Below are 17,598 nucleotides of genomic sequence, written 5' to 3' on the forward strand. Positions count from 1 at the left end.
TCTTGGGAATAGTCAGGCTGGATCTGTGGGCTGGTGGCCTCAGACCACGTGACTGGTGAAACCAATCACGACCATCTAGTTCCAATTCTGGGAAGTTTTCCCCAATCCCAGGTGGTTTAGGGGAACAACCCTTCCAAAACACGGTGGATCGGAAGAGCTCACTCCATCGGGAAGCACCTGAGATAGCTTAGCAGAACCCTCAGAAGAAACAAGGGAGCTGGAATTCTTAACTGTGCCACCCTGATCTTCAAGGTCACTTACTTTATTTGATAAAGAAGCATTTCTTTCACAAAAACAGGAAAAGACGACAAGTTTACTTCTGATGACCACAATTTTAAAATAGAAAGCCCAGTTGGAAGAAAATTTAGTCACTGACTGCATGTTTCCAATTCTGAGTGGCAAAGAGTGTCATGAAAAAGAGATCTTAGAAGAGCCAACAAGGTGGCTCATAGCTCAGTGTGGTCTCCAGCACAGGAAAACGCGGTACTTGCTACCCTGGTGTTACGGGCTGGTTCACGAATGCGGGGGCAATAGAGACAAAGACACCCAGACCAATATCCCAAGCCGCTTTACTTAGGGATGTCTCTTCGGCCTGTCGGGTCCCCGGGAACGTAGGTGCACAGGGGCTGAACACTTGCCCGCCTGGCACCTCTGAAGTTGGTCCAGCCGGAGGCCCGACGACTTCCCTTGGCTAACGCGGATGGGTTTTCTAGCTGCTTCTTTCTGGCTCTCGCCTAGACGGGTCCCCCTGGGGTGCCGTAGAGCTCGTTCCGAGAATGGCGCGCGTCATCCCAGTGTGGAGGCAGAGTCACTACTCCATGGGGCTGTTGGCTCGGGATGTGAGCTGCCCGTGCTGAGGAGGACGCCGTCCCCTGGAGCTCTGCTCCTCTCCTTTCTGTGGGCTGGCTAAAGTCCCAAGAGGGACTTGGGTGGTAGAGTTGACACTGTCCCTCCTCGAATACAAGTTCACTCATTCAATCGTATTTATTGAGCGCTTACTGTGTGCACAGCACTGGACTAAGCGCTTGGGAAGTACAAGTTGGCAACGTATAGAGACGGTCCCTACCCAACAGTGGGCTCACAGTCTAGAAGAGGGAGACAGACAACAAAACATATTAATAAAATAAATAGAATATGTACAAATAGAGTAATAAATACATACAAACATATACAGGTGCTGTGGGGAGGAGAAGGAGGTAAGGAGGGGGGGATGGAGAAGGGGACGAGGGGGAGAGGAAGGAGGGGGCTCAGTCTGGGAAGGCCTCCTGGAGGAGGTGAGCTCTCAGTAGGGCCTTGAAGGGAGGAAGAGAGCTAGCTTGGCGGATGTGGGGAGGGAGGGCATTCCAGGCCCGGGGGAGGACGTGGGCCCGGAGTGGACGGCGGGACAGGTGAGAATGAGGCACGGTGAGGAAATTAGCGGCGGAGGAGCGGAGGGTGCGGGCTGGGCTGGAGAAGGAGAGAAGGGAGGTGAGGTAGGAGGGGGTGAGGTGATGGACAGCCTTGAAGCCGAGGGTGAGGAGTTTCTGCCTGATGCATAGGTTGATTGGTAGCCACTGGAGATTTTTGAGGAGGGGAGTAACATGCCCAGAGCGTTTCTGGACAAAGACAATCCGGGCAGCAGCATGAAGTATGGATTGAAGAGGGGAGAGACAGGAGGATGGGAGATCGGAGAGGAGGCTGATACAGTAATGTTTTCAGAGCTTGCCTTGCCCTAGTCTCTTACGTATAACGGTCCGGGTCCATTCATGTGCCTACTATTTTCTCCTGGAAATGAAACTTGTTCACCCAGGACACCTTAAACTGAAGGCTTATAGCTTTACTTCAAACTTCTTTCATCGGCAATATTGAACTCACCTCAGAAACATTAAGAAAGAAATGGTATCATGCTTTAAAAAACCCCACAAAACTTGAATGGATATTTAAAATCTTTATTGTTTCATCATTAAAATGTTCTTTCGAGAGAAGGGTGGCAATGCTATATCAGTGCCTATCCTGTGGTGAAAGATCACGCCACCCGGGACCCTAGCTTCCGATTCCCAGACCGCAAGGCCCCTGGGGGGTCGGGGGAAGGGGAGAGGGGGCGGCACCCTACCAACGCCTCCCGGCAGTGGGTCAGCGGGGCCGGTGACATGAAGGCCGAGGTCCCAGGAGGGCACTGTCACAGCGTACTGCGGGGAGAGTGATGCCCAGGAGCATGGAGTGGAACCTGGAATTCCCAAACACGGGACTGGATGGGTCTCAGGGAGGGCGGGCGGTCGGAAGAGCCGATTCAGACCGATGACCTTCTCGGGATGGGCTCCATGGATCGAGCGCATTTAGCTTCGCAAGCAGCTCCCAGCCCAGCCAGCCACATGCAAACTGGCGCTAGATGTTCCACCTCAGCTCTGCTCTCAGCCACTGTGAGATCTCCTTTCTCGCTGTCACAAAAGGTCCAGGCTAAGTTAAGACACTCGGTGCCACTGGACCGTCAGCAACCAAATGCAGCCAAGATGTTCTCCCCACCTTCAGGAATCAAATTCTTAAAAAACACTCAGAAACCCCAAATCTATCACAATTCTGCCTTCCTAGTTCTTGAGCGAACTGTCTTTTGTTTACATTTTGGAGCGTACAGCAGACACATAATAATTGCCCAGCAAAGCCTGAATGGATCAGAATCAAGTTGACACCCCCCCACCCCCCACCCTCCTGCCCACCCACAACCCGACCAACGTGGGGACCCATGTTTACTATGAAGAAGAGAAATTTTGGTCAAGTTTTTATCTGAAGGAGGCAGCCACGCCTAGCCTCTCTGCACTAACTTCCCCACTGGGTGTGCAACATAGGAACACCCAAAATGAAACAGCAGCCCAAAATGAGTTAAAGGGCGGGGGAAATCAGCTAGCTGAGAGGGCTGCAGGAAACCTGTAATAAATAGTCTCAATTACATGAGGGAAAACCTCACAAGACAAGAACAATGACTGAACTAAACAAGGATCGTTACTGCAGGACTGACAAAAGTCCCTGTGAAATCACTTCAGTCTGACTTGCAGAAACCACAACACTCTGACTTTGCCGTAAAGTGATATACAATCTGTTATGTATGCTGACTGCCAAGGATTTTAAGTACCCTTAAATTACACCGAAAAAGCTTAGTCAATATATAGGATGTATAAAATAAATTAAAAAAGGAAGCAGGGAAAAGGTTTTATATATATATATACCCCCAATACATAACTTTTTCTTCATCAGTAGTTCCATAAAAGTCCATTTTACCTCCTGGGGTAAAACATCAAAGATAAACAGAAGACCAAAAAGCGTATTTATAAAGAGAGACAATTGAAAACAAGTGTAAAAAAAATGGCATTTCAATGTCAGTTTCCCCCTTCTTCCCCCCAACTACTCAATCTTGCCACTTAGAACCACAGTCAGGATAAATAACAACTTCTCTATAAAAGATCTGGCTGACATCCCTAAACCAGGTTAGAACTGAATATGGAAACAGCTGAGGAAAAAGACGCCTTTCAAGCAATCCCAGAAAACGATTTTCCGGTCATAGAACAGCCACCTACTGGTACCCTCCCCCACCCCAATTTCAGGGAAGAGGCTCTGTTGCTGGACAACCCTAGATATATCCTGCTATGGGTATCCAGTTGACACGACCCGTCAGTAACCCGGAGCTTTTTGTAAGTGAGAATGGGGAAAAATCGAGCGACCCTCCTTTCGGCCACAGTTGTGAGGGTGGTAAGAAAGAAGCCCAGGGGAAAGAAAGTTATGAACAGATTCTATTGTTGGCCCAATAGGTTTTAAGACCACCCCCACCCCCCAATTCTCTGGTCGGCCCGCAACCGCTGCTCTGCAGTGGAAGGCTCAGAACTCATCGGTGACCTGTGCAAAGGGCTCCAGTACCGACGCTGCACAAAGGCACGAAACCAAACAGGGCTAGTACCCGACCGAAAGGGGACTGTACACAGGGGCAAAGGGGACGAGATTCCGCCTTCCAAGAAATGAAAACCGGCCCACAGTCCGGCATGCCATCAGGAACACGGGGAACGAACGATGATGGTGGCACAGGGGCAAGTAGCCCAATCTGGGGCCCGCCCCACTACCTTGCTTGATTGTCCGGCCCCTTGGCAGGGCTGCCTGTCGAATGACAGAGCGCCCGTTTCCACGAGAGTTCGGAGCCGAATCCCCTTTCACCACTGCTGCCAGCTGAAGTCATCGTTGATGCCAAAGACCAAGAAGAAGCCTAGTATGGTAGCAAAGATGACGGTGTTTCCTGTAAGAACCAATGCACACGCTCCCCACTCAATCTATGGATACAGAGGAAAAACGACTCAGGAACTGAAGACGGAAAAGCCAAACTGGATAATACGAGAAATGCAGAGTGACATCAATACTTTCCCAGTGATTTCAAAGAGCAAGGTCTTGTTTGCTGTGATTTGTGAGAACGACCTTCAGAGGGAGGGGAAAAAAAAGCTATCTAACTAAGCTGAACCCTTTGGGCAAAACTTCAAGCTCTTTGAGGCAGCTATTCTTTATTTGCCTGATTTTATATCCCTTTGAAATTAGTGCTTGGCACATAGTAAGGGCTTAACAAATACCAAAATTATTATTATTATTATTATTATTAAAGGAGAAGTCATGGGAGTCACCACAAAAAATGTCTGCCTTCTTCATGTGATGAGAGACGCTTCTCCATAGCTGTGTTTACAAAGACATAGGCGGTCCCTCCTTTCCCTTACCCTCCCCACTCACCTCCCCATCTTTCCCCCACCCCCCAGCGCTTTCCCAAGAACAACTGCAGGAACCTGTTTGTCCTGGGAGTCCGCCCAGTACTTGAAGGCGGAGCACATTCAGGGAGAACACGGTCAAGAAGTTAATACTCACCAGACGCGCTCTGGCAAACACTATCGGGAGTCCAAAGGCTGAGACGACAATGCCCGTTGTAAGAAACAAAGCAAGTTCCTTGCAAGCATTTGTCGCCGGATCCGAACAGTCCACGTACCTTCTCGCTATGCAGTATGGAATGGGAGAGAGGATGTAAAAAAAACAGAACAAAGAGAGGCCAGTATTGGCTGAAAAAGAGGGAAAAAGCAATAATGTTAATATAGTCTCTGCTGTAAACAATTTCATTTTTTTCAAGCAAATTCAACCTTTGGAAGAAGAACTCCCCTTTGGACTGGGGTGGCCCGACCCTTGATGGTCCCTGAGAGAAAAGATTTCTTTCTTCCTGAGCCAGGGCTATCAAATACTACAGAGGCTGGTGATAGTGCTAACTCCAAGACCTACAATAATAATAATGTTGTTATTATTATTATTATGGTATTTGTTAAGCGCTTACTATGTGCCAGGCACTGTACTAAGTGCTGGGGTGGATACAAGCAAATGGGGTTGGACACAGTCCCTGTCCCACATGAGGCTCACACTCTCGATCCCCATTTTTCAGATGAGGCCCAGAGAAGTGAAGTGACCTGCCCAAAGTCACACAGTGGACTAGTGGCAGAGGCAGGATTAGAACGGATGACCTTCTGACTCCAAGGCCCACACTCTATCCACTGTACCATGCTACAACGCAATGCATCTGTCCCCACGCTAAATGCCGACAGACATGAAAGGAACCCAAATTTTCAAATAAATTCAGCCAAATGTCTCCACCACCTTCCAGGAACTGGGCTGACAATAGCAACCGCAGCCCAATCAATCAATCAATCAAATCGGTCAATCGTGGTATCTGAGTGCCTGCTGGGCACAGAGCACAGCACTAAGCACTTGGGGAAGTAGGACAGAGGTAGGAGACTTGGTTTCCTAGCATAGCACTTAATGGACAGTGAGAGTGGGCTTCACAGACATGGATGCCATCACTACTAACTAGGAAACCTGATCCCCGCCCACAACCAGCCTGAATCTGGGAATACCTACTTGTACAATGGTAGGGCACAGCCAAGCATCAGAAACATCAGCCCGATCGCTCCTCCGAAAGACAAACTAATCAGAGCTGAAATGGAAAACAGAGTCATGTTCAATCTTATGGTAACTCCCCAGTCCACATTTCACTGCAGCGAAAAAGGATCGCAATTAAAAAACTGGGCCCAGTTGGGAAGCACAAGAGGCAGCATATTTTCTTACTGCCATTAAAACTGAGCAAAGCCCAAGTTGTCCTTGAATTCGAAAGTTGGAAAGACCTCTCCCCACAATGCCCCCAACCCCACCATCACCATATTCCAGCCCTGCTGTGAGAAGCAAGGAGATCCACAACTATGATGCTGGTGGTCCTCCAATCTCACCGGAGAGAATGCTGTCCTGAAATGCTGAAGAAACAGAATTGGACCTTGGCATTCGTGTGCATGGATTTATAGCACTTGTAAATAATTGTACTGAGTGATAATGCTGGATCTATCTCTTCCACTTTGAGCAGCTTGACGTGAGTCAGCAAGCCGATGACTTGGAAAAGAGCAAATAGCCATGAGATTGGGCATTTTTACTCTCCTGGACTGCCCCAAGATTTCAATGGCTGTGAACTGCTGATGCCCTTTCTTGAAGGGCTGGTAGAATCTTTTGGAGAGTGACTCCTTGGGACTCAGAGGGGGGAAGAACGGTACGGGGCAAGAAACGTGCACGATAAGGCCTAAGAAAGTGGAGTAGAAATCTGAGAGTCAAGAAACTCTGAATTCTGTTCCTAGCTCTGCTAGCGAATTGCTGCGTAGCCTTCGGCAGTAAGTCAAAAAGTTATTCTCGGCTTCCCATCAACCAAAAACAATGAAAAAAAGGAGAGCTGTTGGAAGGATTAATCATTTACAGTCATAAAAGGGTAATGCGTCGACCGCAAAGGGTCACATAAATGTGGGAGAAATGACCTGTGGAGTCCATGAGTCTCGAGAGGCACCGGATTTCCCACGCGGTCACCAGTTTGGGAGAATTCCAATTAGTTTCCGAAGTTGAAAACACCCCGGAATCTGATCAAGTGACCTAGTGGGTCAAATGGCTCAAGGAAAATGGCAGCTTCTGCCCTGAGTTCTCCATAGCAGATGTGTCTTCCCAATAGCAGTAAACAAAGGGAGTTGTCTACATTCTTGTTCCAAAGGCAGATACAGCCCACTGCAGCTAGGAGAAAAACCACCGGTGGTAGGATCTGTCACTCAGACTTAATGCTCTCAAGACATCTGACTAAACTGCTTAACCCAACAAACAGCAGCCCTTGTCCTGATGGAGACCGTCCCCCCGCACCCCAGGGATCTTCCCGACACCCCCACCCTCTACATACACACGCACGCCCACCACTCCACCCGGGGAAAGAACCAGGACCAGACTGGCACCCACAGATTCGTGGTTTGGTGTCAGTTTTGAAGCTGGACCCAAGCCCTTGGCTTGTAACTCAGCTCAGTGCCCTTTCTGGTAAAACTGCAATTCACAAGGCACGGTGATCTTCCAAAGAAGGTCAGAGGGAAGGGATCATGTCTGTTTGGCCAAGCACAAATCCCTTCAGTGGTTGCTAGTCCCACCTGTGCTAGATGGTGACCCACTAGTACCTAAATTTCATTCAATCGTATTCACTGAGTGTTTACTGTGTGCAAAGCACTATACTAAGCATTTGGGAGAGTACAATACAAAAACAGACACGTTCCCTGCCCACAACAAGCTTAGACTCTACAGCTTGGGAGCCGGTCATTAATATAAATAAATTACAGGTATGTACATAAGTGCTATGGGGCTGGGCGGGTGGGGGAGAACAAAGGGAGCAAGTCAGAGCGATGCAGAAGGGAGTGGGAGATGAAAAGGGGGGCTTAGTCAGGGAAGGCCTCCTGGAGGACATGTGCCTTCAAAGAGGCTTTGAAGGAGGGGGAGGTAATTGTCTATCAGATTTGAGGAGGGAGGGTGTTCCAGGCCAGAGGCAGGATGTGGGTGAGGGGTGTCGCAAAATGATTATTCTGTTAGGCTACAAATAAGGAAACCAGGCCCTTTTCAAACCCAAAATACAAGGCACTTGAGACAATTATGACAACCGTATGCCTTAAGAAAACTGAAGGAGGTATAATTCTGTTTCCAATCAATAATATTTAGCATGTTTACTGAGGACCTATCCTGTGCAGAGCTCTGTCATCCCTAAGTACACACAATCCCTGCTGTCATGGAATTTACAGTTTAGAGGGAGAGACAGACACAAAATAATTTAGTAGTAGTAGTAATAATAATAACAACAACAACAGTTGGGGTATTTGTTAAATGCTTACTCTGTTCAAGCACTGTGCTAAGTGCTGTGGTAGATACATAATAATCAGGTGAGACACAGTCCCTCCCTGTCCCACAAGAGGCTCATACTCTGAGCAGGAAGAACAGGCATTTAACCCCTACTTTTCAGGTTAAAAAACTGAGGCATAGAGAAATTAAATGACTTTCCCAAGGTCATACAGAAGACAAGTGTCAGTGCCTAGATTAGAATCCAGACCCTCTGATTCCCAGGACTGTGCTCTTTCCAACTTGGGCTATGTTGTTTACAAGAAAGAAGAAAATATTTTTTTTTTTTGGTAATGAATCCTTCTAAAACACAAGGCACTTAACAGTCTCAGCAAAACTGAATTGTTATTTCCTGATTAGGTGTTCCATCCTGCAGAGAGGTTTACAGGAATTAAAACACTGATAGCTTAGAAAAATGCTCAATATTTGGCACAGCAGTAAGTCACTTGAAAGTGAGATTCATTCATTCATTCAATCGTATTTATTGAGCGCTTACTGTGTGCAGAGCACTGTACTAAGCGCTTGGGAAGTACAAGTTGGCAACATATAGAGACGGTCCCTACCCAACAGCAGGCGGACAAAGGCAATAGTTCTATTCTAATTGCCCCAAGCAGCAGAAAAGAAAAAAGCTTTTCTGGGAGAAAATGTTCAACTTCTACACTGTTTCAATATGAAGTCTGAAAGAGTCAAACAATATTGTTTAAGGATGAAATTGAAAGGCAGGATGTTTTCAGAAAAGGCTTCCATTTGATCGCTTTCTGTTACCCTCTGAAAACACAAAATTAGGTTTCACTTCACCTAGATTTCTTTCACAATGCATTTTTTTCTCCACAAGCCTTCTTGGAAGAAGACACACTAAGGAGTAGAAGAAAGATCCCACATTTTCAGAGCCAGCTGTGTGCTGGAGAAATTACTGCATCATAAAAACACAGAGAAAGTTTTACTAAAATGGAAGGAAGTTATTTAAAAAAACCTCCCAAATTTTACATTCAGTTTTGCACAGTACCTCTGTTCACACAACATCTCTTTTGTACCCAATCTGGCACTGAGATCCACAAATAATAATGACCAACAATGTCTGCTGAGATTCCATTTTGCAATCTCTGGGAGGTGGAGCTTCCTACTAGTAATGAATCAGTCATAGTTACTGAACGCTTACTATGTGCAGAGCACTGTACTAAGCGCTAGGGAGATTTTGACACCTGTCTACATGTTTTGTTGTCTGTCTCCCCCTTCTAGACTGTGAGCCCGTTGTTGGGTAGGGGCCGTCTCTAGATGTTGCCGACTTGTACTTCTCAAGCGCTTAGTACAGTGCTCTGCATGCAGTAAGTGCTCAATAAATACGATTGAATGAATGAATGGAAGTACAATATAACAGACACATTCCTTGTCCACAGTGAGTTTACAGTCTGGACAGGAAGACAGACCTTCATATAAATAAATTACAGATACGTACACTAGCGCTGCGGGGCTTGAAGTGGGGGAATGAATAAAGGGAGTAAGTCAGGGTGACAGAAGGGAGCAGAAGAAAAAAATAATAGAGGGCTTAGTCGGGGAAGGCCTCTTGGAAGAGATGTGTCTTCAATAAGGCTTTGAAGGCGGACATTAATTGTCTGCTGGATATGAAGAGGGAGGGTGTTCCAGGCCAGAGGCAGGATGTGGGCGAGACGTTGGCAGCAAGATAGACAAAATGAAGGTAGAGTGAATAGGCTGGCATTAGAGGAGTGGAGTGTGTGGGTTGGCTTGTAGTATATATCACCCCCAGTGCTTAGAACAATGCTTGACACATAGTAAGCGCTTATCAATCAATCAATCGTATTTATTGAGCGCTTACTGTGTGCAGTAAGACTTTTAGACTGTGAGCCCACTGTTGGGTACGGACTGTATATGTTGCCAATTTGTACTTCCCAAGCGCTTAGTACAGTGCTCTGCACATAGTAAGCGCTCAATAAATACGATTGATGATGATGATGATGCAGGGCACTGTACTAAGCGCTTGGGAAGTACAAGTTCATTCATTCATTCATTTAATCGTATTTATTGAGCGCTTACTGTGTACAGAGCACTGGACTAAGCGCTTGGGAAGTCCAAGTTGGCAACATACAGAGACGGTTCCTACCCAACAGTGGGCTCACAGTCTAGAAGGGGGAGACAGAGAACAAAACCAAACATATTCACAAAATAAAATAGAATAGATATGTACAAGTAAAACAGAGTAATAAATATGTACAAACATATATACATAAATACAGGTGCTGTGGGGAGGGGAAGGTGGTACGGCGGGGGGATTCATTCATTCATTCAATCGTATTTATTGAGCGCTTACTGTGTGCAGAGCACTGTACTAAGCGCTTGGGAAGTACCAACTGGCAACATATAGGGATGGTCCCTACCCAACAGTGGGCTCACAGTCTAGAAGGCGGAGACAGAGAACAAAACCAAACATACTAACAAAATAAAATAAATAGAATAGATAGGTACAAGTAAAATAGAGTAATAAATCTGTACAAACATATATCCATATATACAGGTGCTGTCGGGAAGGGAAGGAGGTAAGATGCGGGGGATGGAGAGGGGGACGAGGGGGAGAGGAAGGAAGGGGCTCAGTGTGGGAAGGCCTCCTGGAGGAGGTGAGCTCTCAGTAGGGCCTTGAAGGGAGGAAGAGAGCTAGCTTGGCAGATGGGCGGCCTCCCCAGCGCTTAGAACAGTGCTTTGCACATAGTAAGTGCTTAATAAATACCATCATTAGTAGTATTATTTTCCAGATCGCGCTACCCAGGGCGAGTCCACGGCCCCTATTTCCAGCGCTGGCTCCTTAGAGGACGTTCTCTTTGAGGGTCCGTGGGACCCCCCAGATCCCAGCAGCGCCTAAATTAATAATGACGGCACAGTCTTTTAGACTGCGAGCCCCCTGTTGGGTAGGGACCGTCTCTCTATGTTGCCAACTTGGACTTCCCAAGCGCTTAGTCCAGTGCTCTGCCCACAGTAAGCGCTCAATAAATACGACTGATTGATTGATTGACGGCATGTGTTGAGCGCTTACTATGTGCCAAGCACTGTTCTAAGCGCTGGATTCTCTGTTTCCAGTCTGGGAAGGCGGGTCGGCGGCGGGACAGGCGAGAACGAGGCACGGTCTTCTCTTCTCTCAGACAGACGGACACACACAGAGACACACACACACAGGCACACAGGCACTCCCCTCCCGAGAGGCCCAGGCGGCCCTAGCCCCGGCCGGGGGTCCGTCCGGCGATGGGGCTGCTTCTCCCCGGTCCCGGTCATCATCATCAATCGTATTTACTGAGCGCTTACTATGTGCAGAGCACTGTACTAAGCGCTTGGGAAGTACAAATTGGCAACACATAGAGACAGTCCCTACCCAACAGTGGGCTCACAGTCTAAAAGGGGGGAGACAGAGAACAAAACCAAACATACTAACAAAATAAAATAAATAGAATAGATATGTACAAGTAGAATAAATAAATAGAGTAATAAATATGTACAAACATATATACATATATACAGGTACTGTGGGGAGGGGAAGGAGGTACGGCGGGGGGATTCATCCACTCACCCAATCGTATTTATTGAGCGCTTACTGTGTGCAGAGCACTGTACTAATCAATCAATCAGTCAATCGTATTTATTGAGCGCTTACTGTGTGCAAAGCACTGTACTAAGCGCTCGGGAAGTTCAAGTTGGCAACATACGGAGACGGTCCCTACCCAACAGTGCGCTCACAGTCTAGAAGGGGGAAACAGAGAACAAAACCAAACATATTAACAAAATAAAATAAATAGAATAGATATGTGCAAGTAAAATAGGGTAATAAATATATACAAACATCTCTGCACACAGTAAGCGCTCAATAAATACGACTGATTGATTGCTTGATATATATCCATATATACGGGTGCTGTGGGGAAGGGAAGGAGGTAAGATGGTGGGGGGGATGGAGGGGAGAGGAAGGAGGGGGCTCAGTCTGGGAAGGCGGGTCGGCGGCGGGACAGGCGAGAACGAGGCACGGTCTTCTCTTCTCTCAGACAGACAGACAGACACAGACAGAGACACACAGAGGCACGCACGCACTCCCCTCCCGAGTGGCCTATCATCGTCATCAATCGTATTTATTGAGCGCTTACTGTGTACAGAGCACTGTACTAAGCGCTTGGGAAGTCCAAGCTGGCAACATATAAAGACGGTCCCTACCCAACAGCGGGCTCACGGTCTAGAAGGGGGAGACAGAGAACAAAACCAAACATACTAACAAAATAAAATAAATAGAATAGATAGGCATAAGTAAAATAAACAGAGTAATAAATACGTACAAACATCTCTGCACACAGTAAGCGCTCAATAAATACGATTGATGGATTGACATATATCCATATATACAGGTGCTGCGGGGAAGGGAAGGGGGTAAGATGGGGGGGGATGGAGAGGGGACGAGGGGAGTGAGTGTGGGAAGGCCTCCTGGAGGAGGTGAGCTCTCAGTAGGGCCTTGAAGGGAGGAAGAGAGCGAGCTTGGCGGGTGGGCAGAGGGATTGGGGGCATTCCAGGCCTGGGGGAGGACGTGGGCCGGGGGTCAATCAATCAATCAATCGTATTTATTGAGCGGTTACTGTGTGCAGAGCACTGGACTAAGCGCTTGGGAAGTCCAAGCTGGCAACATGTAGAGACGGTCCCTCCCCAACGGCGGGCTCACGGTCTAGAAGGGGGAGGCGGAGAGCAAAACAACGTCCGCCGACGGCCGGGGCTGCTTCTCCCCGGCCCCGCTCCCGCTCCCGCTCCCGGTCCCGCTGCGCGCCCCGCACCTTTGATGCCGGCCATGGCGGGGCCTTCGCTCCGGGCCCGAGGACCGGCCTGAGGAGGCGGGCGGCGGCCTGAGGGCGGGCGGGCCGATGGGCCGATGGGCCGATGGGCACGCGGGCGGACGAGCGCGAGCGCGGACGAGCACGAGCGCGCGCGCGTGCGCGGCCGAGGAGACAACACCCGGAAGTGCGGCCCGCAGGGCCTTCCGCCGGAGCGCGCGCTCGACCCCGTCAGCGCTACGGCCGCGCGCCTCGGCAGCGGGGCGCGCGCGCGCGCGCGGGTGGGGGATCATTCGTTCATTCATTCATTCAATCGTATTGATTGAGCGCTTACCGTGTGCAGAGCGCTGGGCTAAGCGCTTGGGAAGGCCAAGTTGGCAACATCTAGAGACGGTCCCTACCCAACGGCGGGCTCACAGTCTAAAAGGGGGAGACAGAGAACAAAACCAAACAGACTAACAAAATAAAATAAATAGAATAGATAGGTACAAGTAAAATAAGTAAATAGAGTAATAAATATGTACAAGCATGAATGAATGAATGTTGATGTGTTTGGTTTTATCGTCTGTCTCCCCCTTCTAGTCTGTGAGCCCACTGGTGGGTAGGGACCGTCTGTCTATGTTGCCAACTTGGACTTCCCAAGCGCTTAGCCCAGCGCTCTGCACACGGTAAGCGCTCAATAAATACGATTGAATGAATGGATGAGTGAGGAGGTTAGCGGCAGAGGATGTACTGGCTGGGCTGTAGAATCAATCAATCAATCAATCGTATTTATTGAGCGCTTACTGTGTGCGGAGACAGTCCCTACCCAACAGTGGGCTCACAGACTAGAAGCGGGAGACAGACAATAAAACCAAACGTATTAACATTCATTCATTCATGTTTGTACATATTTATTACTCTATTTATTTATTTTACTTGTACCTATCTATTCTATTTATTTTATTTTGTTAGTATGTTTGGTTTTGTTCTCTGTCCCCCCCTTTTAGACTGTGAGCCCACTGTTGGGTAGGGACCGTCTCTCTATGTTGCCAACTTGTACTTCCCAAGCGCTTAGTCCAGCGCTCTGCACATAGTAAGTGCTCAATAAATACGATTGACGATGATGATGATTCATTCAACCGTATTTATTCATTCATTCAATCGTATTTATTGAGCGCTTACCGTGTGCAGAGCGCTGGACTAAGCGCTTGGGAGGTCCAAGTCGGCAACGTCTAGAGACGGTCCCGACCCAACGGCGGGCTCACAGGCTAGAAGGGGGAGACGGACAATAAAACAACACATATTAACATTCATTCATTCAACCGTATTTATTCATTCATTCATTCAATCGTATTGATTGAGCACTTACTGTGTGCAGAGCGCTGGACTAAGCGCTTGGGAGGTACAAGTTGGCAACATATAGAGACGGTCCCTACCCAACGGCGGGCTCACAGTCTAGAAAGGGGAGACAGAGAATAAAACAACACATATTAACATTCATTCATTCAACCGTATTTGTTCATTCATTCATTCAATCGTATTGATTGAGCGCTTACTGTGTGCAGAGCACTGGACTAAGCGCTTGGGAAGTACAAGTTGGCAACATATAGAGACAGTCCCTACCCAACAGTGGGCTCACAGTCTAAAAGGGGGAGATGGAGAACAAAACCAAACATACTAACAAAATAAAATAAATAGAATAGATATGGACAAGTAAAATAAGTAAATAGAGTAATAAATATGTACAAGCATGAATGAATGTTAATGTGTTTGGTTTTATTGTCTGTCTCCCCCTTCTAGTCTGTGAGCCCACTGTTGGGTAGGGACCGTCTGTCTATGTTGCCAACTTGGACTTCCCAAGCGCTTAGCCCAGCGCTCTGCACACGGAAAGCGCTCAATAAATACGATTGAATGAATGGATGAGTGAGGAGGTTAGCGGCAGAGGATGTACTGGCTGGGCTGTAGAATCAATCAATCAATCAATCGTATTTATTGAGCGCTTACTGTGTGCGGAGACAGTCCCTACCCAACAGTGGGCTCACAGTCTAAAAGGCGGAGACAGAGAACAAAACCAAACAGACTAACAAAATAAAATAAATAGAATAGATAGGTACAAGTAAAATAAGTAAATAGAGTAATAAATATGTACAAGCATGAATGAATGAATGTTGATGTGTTTGGTTTTATCGTCTGTCTCCCCCTTCTAGTCTGTGAGCCCACTGGTGGGTAGGGACCGTCTGTCTATGTTGCCAACTTGGACTTCCCAAGCGCTTAGCCCAGCGCTCTGCACACGGTAAGCGCTCAATAAATACGATTGAATGAATGGATGAGTGAGGAGGTTAGCGGCAGAGGATGTACTGGCTGGGCTGTAGAATCAATCAATCAATCAATCGTATTTATTGAGCGCTTACTGTGTGCGGAGACAGTCCCTACCCAACAGTGGGCTCACAGACTAGAAGGGGGAGACAGACAATAAAACCAAACGTATTAACATTCATTCATTCATGTTTGTACATATTTATTACTCTATTTATTTATTTTACTTGTACCTATCTATTCTATTTATTTTATTTTGTTAGTATGTTTGGTTTTGTTCTCTGTCCCCCCCTTTTAGACTGTGAGCCCACTGTTGGGTAGGGACCGTCTCTCTATGTTGCCAACTTGTACTTCCCAAGCGCTTAGTCCAGCGCTCTGCACATAGTAAGTGCTCAATAAATACGATTGACGATGATGATGATTCATTCAACCGTATTTATTCATTCATTCAATCGTATTTATTGAGCGCTTACCGTGTGCAGAGCGCTGGACTAAGCGCTTGGGAGGTCCAAGTCGGCAACGTCTAGAGACGGTCCCGACCCAACGGCGGGCTCACAGGCTAGAAGGGGGAGACGGACAATAAAACAACACATATTAACATTCATTCATTCAACCGTATTTATTCATTCATTCATTCAATCGTATTGATTGAGCGCTTACTGTGTGCAGAGCGCTGGACTAGGCGCTTGGGAGGTACAAGTTGGCAACATATAGAGACAGTCCCTACCCAACGGCGGGCTCACAGTCTAGAAGGGGGAGACAGAGAATAAAACAACACATATTAACATTCATTCATTCAACCGTATTTGTTCATTCATTCATTCAATCGTATTGATTGAGTGCTTACTGTGTGCAGAGCACTGGACTAAGCGCTTGGGAAGTACAAGTTGGCAACATAGAGAGACGGTCCCGACCCAACGGCGGGCTCACAGTCTAGAAGGGGGAAACAGACAATAAAACAAAACATATTAACATCGGGTAGGGAGTGTCTCTATATGTTGCCAGCTTGTACTTCCCAAGCGCTTAGTGCAGTGCTCTGCACACAGTAAGCGCTCAATAAATACGATTGATTGATTCAAGCTTATTTATTGAGCGCTTACTGTGTGCAGAGCACTGGACTACGCGCTTGGGAGGTACAAGTTGGCAACATATAGAGCCGGTCCCTACCCAACGGTGGGCTCACAGTCTAGAAGGGGGAGACAGACAATAAAACAAAACATATTAACATTCATTCATTCATTCAAGCATATTTATTGAGCACTTACTGTGTGCAGAGCACTGAACTGAGCGCTTGGGAAGTACAAGTTGGCAACAATATAGAGACGGTCCCGACGCAACAGCGGGCTCAGAGTCTAGAAGGGGGAGACAGACAATAAAACAAAACATTAACATTCATTCAAACATATTTATTGAGCGCTTACTGTGTGCAGAGCACTGGACTAAGCGATTGGGAGGTACAAGTTGGCAGCATATAGAGACGGTCCCTACCCAACGGCGGGCTCACAGTCTAGAAGAGGGAGACAGACAATAAAACAAAACATATTAACATCATTCAAGCATATTTATTGAGCGCTTACTGTGTGCAGAGCACTGGACTAAGCGCTTGGGAAGTACAAGTTGGCAACATATAGAGACGGTCCCTACCCAACAGCAGGCTCACAGTCTAGAAGGGGGAGACAGACAATAAAACAAAACATATTAACATTCATTCAAGCATATTTATTGAGCGCTTACTGTGTGCAGATCACTGGACTACGCGCTTGGGAAGTACAAGTTGGCAACATATAGAGACGGTCCCTTCCCAATGGTGGGCTCACAGTCTAGAAGGGGGAGACAGACAATAAAACAAAACATATTAACAAAATAAAATAAATAGAATAAATATGTACAAGTAAAATAAATAAATAAATTGAGTAATAAATACGTACAAACATTCAAAGAATATTTCCCTTTATAGTTAATTCTAAGTAAGCAAGCCAGGTGATGTACTGTCAACAGTGGCTTCTTTTATTTTCTTTCTTGAAAAAAGTATCCTCCTATTCCTTCACCCCGAGATAGTTAAAATGTATAAAGTAGTCATTGAGAATAAGAAACCAAGAGCATAATTTGGAATTGGGTGACTGATATATTTACAAGAAGATGTTTACCATGATAAGGAGAATTCCAATTAGAATGATTTCATTTGAAAAAAAGGCTAGCTTGCATTATCCTGTATCATAGACTGTAAGCCCGTTGTTGGCTAGGGACCGTCTCTATATGTTGCCAACTTGTACTTCCCAAG

At 46.9% G+C, this 17,598-nt stretch overlaps 1 protein-coding gene across 1 annotated transcript; it reads right to left on the reverse strand.

The window, feature by feature from the left end:
- Window positions 1-1,914: 1,914 nt before the first annotated feature.
- Window positions 1,915-13,097, reverse strand: LEPROTL1 (leptin receptor overlapping transcript like 1). Its single transcript, XM_038759328.1, is given in 5 exon segments — window positions 1,915-4,289; window positions 4,867-5,028; window positions 5,030-5,054; window positions 5,899-5,974; window positions 13,023-13,097. Coding segments are annotated over 5 exon segments (396 nt in total). The 5' UTR covers window positions 13,039-13,097; the 3' UTR covers window positions 1,915-4,172.
- Between the last annotated feature and the right edge of the window lie 4,501 nt (window positions 13,098-17,598).

Source organism: Tachyglossus aculeatus, chromosome 17, assembly GCF_015852505.1.
Source record: "Tachyglossus aculeatus isolate mTacAcu1 chromosome 17, mTacAcu1.pri, whole genome shotgun sequence".
Classification (NCBI taxonomy): Eukaryota; Metazoa; Chordata; class Mammalia; order Monotremata; family Tachyglossidae; genus Tachyglossus; species Tachyglossus aculeatus.